This window comes from Gadus chalcogrammus, chromosome 21 (genome assembly GCF_026213295.1).
Source record: "Gadus chalcogrammus isolate NIFS_2021 chromosome 21, NIFS_Gcha_1.0, whole genome shotgun sequence".
Classification (NCBI taxonomy): domain Eukaryota; kingdom Metazoa; phylum Chordata; class Actinopteri; order Gadiformes; family Gadidae; genus Gadus; species Gadus chalcogrammus.
In genome coordinates, this window is record NC_079432.1 from 7758449 (window position 1) to 7768913 (window position 10465).

The 10465-nt window shown below is 45.2% G+C and overlaps 1 protein-coding gene across 1 annotated transcript in view; it reads left to right on the forward strand.

Annotated features, from left to right (window-relative positions):
* coq8aa (coenzyme Q8A, genome duplicate a) overlaps positions 1 to 10465 on the forward strand; it is a 19706-nt gene that overhangs the window by 7106 nt on the left and 2135 nt on the right. The window contains exons 5-15 of the mRNA XM_056581916.1: positions 4 to 152; positions 314 to 512; positions 803 to 869; positions 4736 to 4810; positions 5474 to 5599; positions 7397 to 7482; positions 8274 to 8414; positions 8553 to 8634; positions 8936 to 9029; positions 9661 to 9802; positions 10356 to 10463. Of these exons, the coding sequence (XP_056437891.1) occupies positions 4 to 152; positions 314 to 512; positions 803 to 869; positions 4736 to 4810; positions 5474 to 5599; positions 7397 to 7482; positions 8274 to 8414; positions 8553 to 8634; positions 8936 to 9029; positions 9661 to 9802; positions 10356 to 10463 (1269 nt within the window). The remainder of the gene's footprint in view (positions 1 to 3; positions 153 to 313; positions 513 to 802; positions 870 to 4735; positions 4811 to 5473; positions 5600 to 7396; positions 7483 to 8273; positions 8415 to 8552; positions 8635 to 8935; positions 9030 to 9660; positions 9803 to 10355; positions 10464 to 10465) is intronic.

The following is a 10465-nucleotide window of genomic DNA, read 5'->3' on the forward strand; positions in this document are numbered from 1 at the left end:
GAGGAATTCAAGTTTGGCAATGGAGTGGCCGATGCCGGCGGTCAGGGTACAGCTGCCAGCGCTGGCCAAGCCAAGGGGAAGCTGTTCGAAGGATATCAAGACCCCAGCAAGCAGTTCACCGGACAGACTCGGTCATACCGCCGGGAACCCAGGTACGACGACCCCAAAGGAGCCCACTTGTATCTGCTTTCGGAGGAAATGTTGTAAATGTTGTAAAAAAAATAATATATATATATTTTATATCTAACCCTGCATTCTGAAAATACCATTATTTTATCGTTAAACATGATACCCATGTTTCAATTCCCGGCAGGCACATCCTTGGACACCCCACGTTCTACCATCAGGATCTGAACAGGCAGCTATACCGTCTAGACCTGGCAAGTGTGAAGTTTGTGGGGCAGTCCAGGGGCTACCATCAAGACCCTACCACGGTGGGGGGGCTGACCGCAGAGGACCTGGAGAAAGCCAGGCAGAGCAAAAGAGCTGAGATGAAACCACACAAACAAATGGTAATCATGCTCACGCACACGTACATGCAATCACACAAGTGGGCAAAATAATGCGTTACTCGGCATATACAAGCAAACCAACAGAAGGAGGTTTCGTTGTGTTCCAGGAGCTTTACAAAGAATGAATAGTAAATTTAAAAGGAACCTCAAATAGAGTTATAAGATGACTTGTTTTTTTAGTTCGTTCTTGTATTTAGAACTGAATGCGCCACAATCCCAGACTCCTGTGAAGCCACTGCTTTAACCTCTGTTAAAGACGGCATGTTCATGTTCTATCTCTTGGGCTGAAGTTGAGTGAGCGCGCCAGGGAGCGCAAAGTTCCAGTGACGAGACTCAGCAGACTGGCCAACTTTGGAGGTAACGTTCCTCCTGTCTTCATCTCTCGCCTCTCTGTCCGCGGGTCAGTTATTCCTTGCATGTGCACTGTATTTAAAGGTTGATGGTAATGTTTGGCCAAAGTTAAGATTATTTAAATATTTATAGTACAGAGGTGTAGTTTCCTCTCAGTGGGTCTTTGACAGTGTAGCACTGGTGGCTAACAGCCAGCTCTTCAGCTCACAGCTATAGTAGTGGTACCCCGGTATTCAGTTCTAAATTCAATCTTGTCCTATTTACCTGTCTGGTCCTCGTAAAGGTTTACATATTACACTCTAACAAAATGTGGAAACCTCAGGATTAGTTCCTCTCTTGGAGATGGACTAAACCACCATGGCTGATCATCAGGAGAATAGCAATGGTTGCCACTTTGAGCTTTTAAAGTTTTTTTTTCAGAAAAAAAATCTAGTTGTCCCTTTTGGCATGTGTTAGTAGCAGTCAGCTTTTCATTTTGAAATTGCATTGCATTGAATGTGAAGTATAATTGCATTAAAAAACCGAGCACTTTTACTTCAAACATTACGTTCATGGTAGGTAGGACGGTTTCTCATGTAGCCTCATATGACATGAGGCTGTCCTCATGTCATATGAGGACAGCCATCATGTTTATTTTGCATGGTACATGACACAGCAGACATGCATGGCATGGCCCCTGTCATGTTTGTTTACGTTGGAGGTACAAACATGTGTACACACCTCGGGACCAGACCACAACGGGATGTGGATATAGATGTCAGGGTATGACCTGTTGACTTCAGAGTTGTTAAACTGTAATGTGACCCTTTCGTGTGTGTCTCATACATACTATACCCCACCATTTAGTCTGTTTGCTCTGACGGTCCATGTAATGTTATCCAAACCCTGAAGTTATTTGGTCAGGCTCTACAAAATCCAAAATCAGTAGACTCTTCATACGGACACTTTTTTAAACGTTTTCAAAAGTTCTGGTCCATCCTTAGCTCCAGAGAAGGGTAGGAGGGAAAACCAATAGACTAACCTGGAGGGAGAGGGTAAGAGATGAGAGGTCTACACAGAGAGAGAGAGAAGGCGGGAGATGGGGAACCCCGAGAGAGAGAGAGAGAGAGAGAGAGAGAGAGAGAGAGGAGAGAGAGAGAGAGAGAGGAGAGAGGAGAGGAGAGAGAGAGAGAGAGAGAGAGAGGAGAGAGAGAGAGAGAGAGAGAGAGAGAGAGAGAGAGAGAGAGAGAGAGAGAGAGAGAGAGAGAGAGAGAGAGAGAGCGATATCTAGAGAGATAATGAGTTTTCCCTTCCTAAACTTCAATTCTCTGTCCCTGTGTATGTCTGCATGCCGTAAACTGATCGATTTGTGTGCTATAATCCTCCGTTTGACCCCAAGGCCTGCCTCTTGTTCATGCTGCACTTATAAAGACCCACCAACAGTCCCGACTCCCATGTCGCCCTGCTCTATCTACCTTTACACAATGTAGCACGGTCAAGCTGATATACATACAATACACCGAATATCTTACCGAGCTGTTTTTTGATAAACCATGATGCAATGGTTGATTTATTAAAGAATCAGATATTGCCTTGCCTATGCACGTCAGAAAGAATGTAATAAAAAAAGGATTTAGGTTTTTGGTATTATTTAAGTCTTGGAATTGTGAGCGTCTTGTTGAGGAATCAGTGGCTTGTATTGACATGCCGACATACCGCCACACTTTATTAACTCTTGTGGAAGGTTTGAATACTGTTTGAAATGGCAGCAACTCATGGCTACCCCTGCCGGTTGATGGATGAGTTAACAGGTGGAGGTTACCGTAACGAGAACTGAATCGCTAATATACTTTAAAACTAGGCTTTAATTTACGACCATGTTGCAATTCTTAATATGCCGTTGTTGGTCTTTGGCCAAAAAGCCTTGAAAGCGACACTAAAGCCTTAACAGCTTTAGTGTCATGCTCGAGGGCAGCTCAGCGAGGCCAAGGAACAGGGAGGAGTTGACCCCGGACGGGTGGGTGTTGACAGTTTTAGAGACCTGAAGGTGGCTGGCTGGCAAGAAAGGGTTGGACAGGAGAGTGTGAGATGTTGACTACGCTACACTCATGTCCTTCATTCTCCTTCACACAGTGGACACAATGGTGTGTGCTTTATTAAGACCCATGTTTGTCCTGTGCTGTTGTAGTGTCGAGTTGTCCTGGAATACAAAGTGACTATTTGCGGCGTCTAATCCTTATTTAAGCATTTCCAAAAAGGGGGCAGCAACACAGGATTAAAAATAGAACCACAGAGTCGGCACCTTGTTGTTCCGAGTTGGATTGACCAAAGTGAGCCGGTGGAACGAGGAGTTTCGCCTGGGAATCCCGGCAGAAGTCCTCCTGTCTTATTAGCTGTTTGTAGGTTAACACAGGGTCAACGGTGCACTGAAATGTGTGGGACAAGGGAAACAAGTTGGCTCAGCAGTAAAAGCGCTAGTCGCAATACCAGCACTAGTCATGGGAGTGGGTCTCGCTATATCTAACCGTTGGTAGCGACAAAATCAGGAAGTGTCAAACACCATCACTTGTGTTGTGACACAGATTTGTTGCACAAAAGAGTCCCCCATTCTCTCAGTATCACGCAACATTTGTATATGACATTTCCCCAAGCACAACAGTATATTGCAAGGAGACAATCCTGCCTCTAGCTCAACCACATACTGTTAAACATGGAGATAATTATTTTTACAGCAACACCCTGTCCTATTGTGGCACATAACATGAAGCTCTCTCTCCCCTCTGGCAGCTCCACTGCCTTGTGTTAAATATAAGACCGATGATTAGCACATTGGCAACACCTGCCACTGACTCACCTGTCTGCTAATTGGCTCCCGAGAACCGCACCCCTCTCCAATCGCTCCCCTCCAGACAGAGCCCAACCAGACGCACCCCCACACTCTACAACCATCTACAACGTGACCGTTGACGATAAGCACTCTTAATCAGCCCTGCTTTAAATAAAACCTGTAGCAGGCTTCCCTAGACCTAGAACCATATACAAATAGCCAATCAAGGCAGTCGGTCCCACACGCGTGGCCGAGAGCCTACTTGCTTTACAATTGCAACAAAAATGCAAAGTGACTTCACAGCGCCACGGCTTTGCATTGCTCTATCTGACTGATGTCATCCTGCTCCACCAACCGCAGCCCATCTCTCTTCATCCTTAGCTTTGTAGCTAGGTTAATATATTTCTAAGAATAGGCCGAAGATAACTTGTGAGTGGCAGTTACGTTATCGATTTCAAAGGATTGATAAGCCGGTTTATTGGTTGTTTGGGTGTACCATGCCGGCCATCCCTTCTGCTAGTGATCCCTAAACATGACCAAAGTCCCCTTTCAACAGAGGAGGGGAAGCAGCATTATCACCTCAGCCTTGCTGTTGTATGTTTTCACATCTTAACAATGCACAGACTTCATCCAAAAGTGTTTTCTATTTTACGCTAAAGATTGAAACGTGAGAGCAGGTCATCAAAAGCTCAGCAATAATAAGGCATGTACACACGATAGCCCAAGTGAAAGATACAAAACGGCATGTTCCATGTCAACTAAAAAGATGATTTCCCGAAACCAAGTTTGACGTAACAGTGCTATGTACGCTGTGTGCAGTTTGTGATTCAGAACCATTGATCACTCTCTAATGTGATTATCTGGAGTGCTTTACTTCTTCTTGGTTTTGGTATATTAAAGTGGCCTGCGGGGTTCAGTGTACGATGATGTGGGTGTGCAGAACCATTGCATGTGCAAATGAGAACCCAGCGTAGGAAGTCCCTCATTCGGTGTGGTGGTGACGCGACGTGAAGGTTTCTTTTTGCCCAGGCCAGGCCGTGAGCGTCTGTTTATGTCCACCACGCAGGTCTGGCTGTGGGGCTCGGCTTTGGAGCGTTGGCAGAAGTCGCCAAGAAGACCATGAGATCAAGTGATGGAGCAGGTAATGCACAAGCATCGGTACTCACTCACTCACTCAAGCACAGAAGTCACAAGGTAGATTGCGATAAATGCATATTAAACCATAATAAATCATCTGTGGATGTAATGTCAACCCATAACTAATTTATCCCAAAATACAAATAAACATGAACTATTCTTATGTCCCTTATATGAAATCGAACCAGCAACCTATAAGGACCTGGACCTCAAACCTTAACCTGCTCGTTGGCTCACACACACACTCGCTGCAAGCTGCTTTAGAGGCTGGCTAATCCCCGCACTGGGCTAATCTGCTAATCAGTAAACAAGTTTGATTGACGTGTGTGTGTGTGTGTGTGTGTGTGTGTGTGTGTGTGTGTGTGTGTGTGTGTGTGTGTGTGTGTGTGTGTGTGTGTGTGTGTGTGTGTGTGTGTGTGTGTGTGTGTGTGTGTGTGTGTGTGTGTGTGTGTCCACCTAGACATTAACATACGTACATGCACACAAACGCGTAGATTTTATACTTTTTTTTTAATTATACTTTTAATTCTGATCAAGGTTATATATGAGCATATAAAAAATATGTTTTTTTGGAGTGTGTTGAACAGTTCCACTGAGAACAGGGTTCCACCCAGGGAGGTTCTGGTTGGTTCTACCCCCCATGTCTGGTTGTTGTTCCCCCCGGCAGGCGATAAGAAGGCAGTGCTGGACTCCAGCCCCTTCCTGTCCGAGGCCAACGCAGAACGCATCGTTAGGACCCTGTGTAAGGTGAGAGGAGCCGCGCTGAAACTAGGACAGATGCTCAGCATTCAAGGTGAGATAACACACGCGCACACACACACACGTATACACACACACACACACACACACACACACACGTATACACACGTGCATACACTCACACTCGTACACAGTCACACACACGCACACACACACACACACACACACACACACACACACACACACACACTGGCGTGCACACACACACACACACACACACACACACACACACACACACTGGCGTGCACACACAAACGCGCAGGCACAACGTACACACATGCATTCATACTTGCAATCCTGCACACAGAGACACTCAATCCCCCAAAACATATCGACATATCCACAAGTGTATCAAGGTTAAGCTTGATTTGGGTTTGCAAATTTGTGCATGCACCCAATTAGACAGACCGACAGATAGATCCAGCATTATGCTTAGGTGAAGCCCAAGGACGCTGAGAGAGGGAGAGCGAGGTGGAGGACTGGACTGAGATGGAATGTAGGAAATGCTGAACGTAGGGTGTGAGAGAAATGAGAGCATGACGGAGAAGGCTGGGAAGGGATGGCATGATGGAACGAGGGACAGAGAGAGAGGGCGAGAGACAGAAGGGGAACTTTGTTGACCTACAGAGGATAGCTCACTCTTTCTGCTTCTCACCTCGCTCTCTTTCCCACTCTGTTTAACCTTGTTGACTGCTTTGGATCATGCCAAAAGTAAAGCTTTTACTGTCCATTCTTGACTAGTTTAACTATTGAATATGCAGACATACACACAAAGCACACACATATACTACTACTATATATATATATATATATATATATACACACACACACACACACACACACACACACACACACACACACACACACACACACACACACACACACACACACACACACACACACACACACACACACACACACACACACACACACACACACTCGATATGATGACAAAAAACATGAGCCCAGTCTAGTCCGACTCTACACGTCTATATTTCCCTAACTGAATGTTATTGGAAATGCACGTGTCAGGTGTTTTTGCGTCATCACCTTGGATATACTGAGGCTGGGCCAGTTCTATAAACAGAACACACACACACACACACACACACACACACACACACACACACACACACACACACACACACACACACACACACACACACACACACACACACACACACACACACACACACACACACACACACACACACACACACACACACACACACACACACCGCTCACTTGCATAGAGCAGTTTGCTGCTGCCACTGAGTGTGCAATATGTGTAAACAGTTATATATATATATAGATTTGTGATTGTATGTAGCTCTAACCTTGACAGATTGATCTCCTTATGATGTTCATCTTATAATACGTCAATGAATGGGATCACATGGTAATTATTAATAAATTAATGAATAGTTCAGTTATAGTGATTAGGTTAGGGGTAATGGACAGTGAGTAGTTGATTATTGCAAAATAAAGTCAGACAGTGTGATGATGTGAATTGATTGTTTATTTCACAATAAATAGCCGCTTTACATTATCCAGCTTTTAACGCAATTGCTTATTGAAGACTTCTTGTCCTGTCCTCTGGCGAAAAACATCATTGCTATTGTTAGCATCATATCAAATGCTGTTGCGGGGTATTATTATACACAAGTGCCCTTATGTTTTTAAACTGGCCTTCATCAAGCCATTCTTGGTTGTTGCGGTATCTAAGTGTCTGCTAAGTGTTCTATCTAAAGTGTTCGGCAGCTGAGTCATGGTGCTGATCTCTGAGGTGCTCCAAAGAAGGTAAAAGCAGGTGGTTGTGTTTGTGTTTCAGATGATGCGTTCATCAACCCCCAGCTGGCCAAGATTTTCGAGCGAGTGAGACAGAGCGCTGACTTCATGCCCATGAAGCAAATGATGGTACACACTCGTCATGTCTCCCTCTCTCTCTGTTTCTGTCTCTCTGACTATGTCTCTATCTCTGTCTCTGCCCTTGTCTCTCTGTCTCTGTCTGTCTCTGTCTCTCTCTCTCTCTGTGTCTTTGACGCACTCTCTCTGTCTCTGTCTCTCTCTGGCTCTCTGTCCTTGAGTCTCTCGCTGGCTCTCTCTCTCTGTCTCGCTCTCTCTGTCTGTCTCTCTTCTTCTACTTTTAGAGCCCAACACGTCAGTGTTTTCGCTCTGCTTTGTTGGTGTTCCCAAAGAAAGTATTTCTCTTCAGTCTCTGCCTTTGTTCTTCCCAGCCTGTTTTCCGTGCCAATGAATATATGGCTGATCTCACCAGACTTTCTGTTTGCTCTGCCTTATCTATTCCTCTGATTGACGACCCGACTGAACTGAAACCCTCTCTTAAACATCTCATCAGCCTCAGGGAAAATCCCTTTGAATAGTCAGCCTCCTTACCCTTTGGAAATCCCTTTTGAATAGTCAGCCTCCTTACCCTTTGGAAATCCCTTTGAATAGTCAGCCTCCTTACCCTTTGGAAAAAGAAGCCACAGACTCTCCACAGTGTGGGATACATTTGTGGGGTGTAAACTCGGTGTACAACAATCACAAAGGTGGAAATTGAATTTAATGTAATCTTAACACTGTGTGTGTGTGTGTGTGTGTGTGTGTGTGTGTGTGTGTGTGTGTGTGTGTGTGTGTGTGTGTGTGTGTGTGTGTGTGTGTGTGTGTGTGTGTGTGTGTGTGTGTGTGTGTGTGTGCGCGTGTAGAAAGCGCTCAACAGTGACCTGGGGCCGAACTGGAGGGACAAGCTGGAGTCGTTTGAAGAGAGGCCCTTCGCGGCGGCCTCCATCGGTCAGGTTCACCTGGCCAAGATGAAGGACGGCCGGGAGGTGGCCATGAAGATACAGGTGTGTGTGTGTGTGTGTGTGCGTGTGTGCGTTCCTTAATTTTGAGAGCATTACAATGTGCTTCCACAACCATGTGTACTCATGCTTGAAGTTGAAATGCTGACCTGTGTGCTTGTGATTGTGTGCGTGCTGCTCCAGTACCCAGGCGTGGCTCAGAGTATCAACAGCGATGTCAACAACCTCATGACGGTACTGAGCATGAGCAACGCCTTGCCCGAAGGTACAGGCACAGACTCGCACCGGCTCAAACCTCTGACTTCTCAATATTCTCTTCTCCAAATCTCATCACGTATTTATTTTATAGAATTTCATGGTGTTTTCATCTCTTCCTCTCTTCCCCCATCAGCTTAAGATCTTCCATTATGTTTAACTTCATGGCTACGGGTTGATGAGATCAAAGCTAAACAATTTCACCATTGACCTTTTTTTGTCGCACCAAGTCACAAAAAGAGACGTTATTTGAAAACCTTGAGCACAGTTTGTAGATTGTGAAAGTACTCTCCCTCCCGCTCTCTACCCAGGTCTGTTTCCAGAGCATCTGATCGATGTGATGAGAAGAGAGCTGGCCCTGGAATGTGATTACATTAGGGAAGCCCAGTGCTCCCTGAAGTTCAAGTGAGCCTGCACAGAATAAACACGGGGCACAAACAGAACAGCCCTCGTGCATACTTCACACAACCAGCGTCATGGTGTTTTGAATGTGCAGCTTGAGAGCTCGGAGGTCCCATTTTCCCATGCATCTGAAAACCAAACATTATCTCGTTTATATTTTTTAATGCTGCACCCTAACAGATTCTGTTTGCTCGGGAAACGCACAACACACGCACGCACGCACGCGCATGTAACACTGACCTTTTAATCTTACAGCTAAAAATATTTAAATGTAGTGGCTTTTTTACCTATTATACCACTAGGTGTGATGTTGATTGGCTTACAAGCCATTTCACAATCCACCCTCTAGAGAGCTTCCACATGGGAGTGTCCACCCAGACATTGATGGATGGTTCAGCCTACCAGTTGGTTCAGTCTACCGGGAAGGCTGGCAGCTTGATCCATTGATCTACCATACATCTGGGTGTGTGCACGCCCATGTGTGACGTCACTAGAGGGTAGATCGTGAATCGACTTGGAACGGCCGATCCACATCACACCTGGTGGTGGAAGAGGGGGAGCCTTTCACAGCGCTTTAACTGTCCAACCGGAGGGGACCCTGTTTTATACGGGCTGCTTCTCTTTTGTTCCACAGGGAGCTGCTCAAAGACCAGCCCTTCTTCTACGTGCCGGAGGTGATCGCGGAGCTGAGCGGCAGACACGTTCTGACCACAGAGCTGGTGGCCGGCTTTCCCCTGGACCAGGCTGAGGGCCTCAGCATGGAGATAAAGGAAGAGGTGAATCCCTTGGGGAGGAGGGGTGGAAGACAATGATATAATAATATGATAATACCCATTTTCTTTTTTCTTTTGTGGATGAGTGCTCTTCTTTTTTTTTTTACCTGAAGTGGATGTTATATTAGTTTCATCTATAATCTTGATTTTACGAAAATATGCGTGAATTTCAGGAAAGATGTCCACTTTTTTCGCCCCTGGGAAGGTTGTAGGCTTGACAAACAACCTCTAACTTCTAGGTTTTTATCTCACTCGTTCCACAGAAAGAGTCAGCGAATAGCTTACTTGTGCTGGCTGTGTGACTATTGACAATAAGGGTACAGGGCTCATGAGTTTGTAAGGGTATGTTTGTTGACGAAACACAGAAAATGGCTCGAGAAATATTAAACTCAAGTCCAAATGAATGACATCCTTTGGTTGTCGACATCATTAATATTAACGTGTCACCAAATTAAAATAGAAAACATTGTAATAATTGTCTTGACTAAGTTAACAAAATAATACAATAATGACTTCATCAAAACATCATCTTGATTTATCTCTACTCTGGTTTCAGATCTGTAAGAACATCTTGATCCTGTGTCTGAGGGAACTGTTTGAATTCAGATTTATGCAGACCGACCCAAACTGGTCCAACTTCTTCTACGACCCGACCACACACACGGT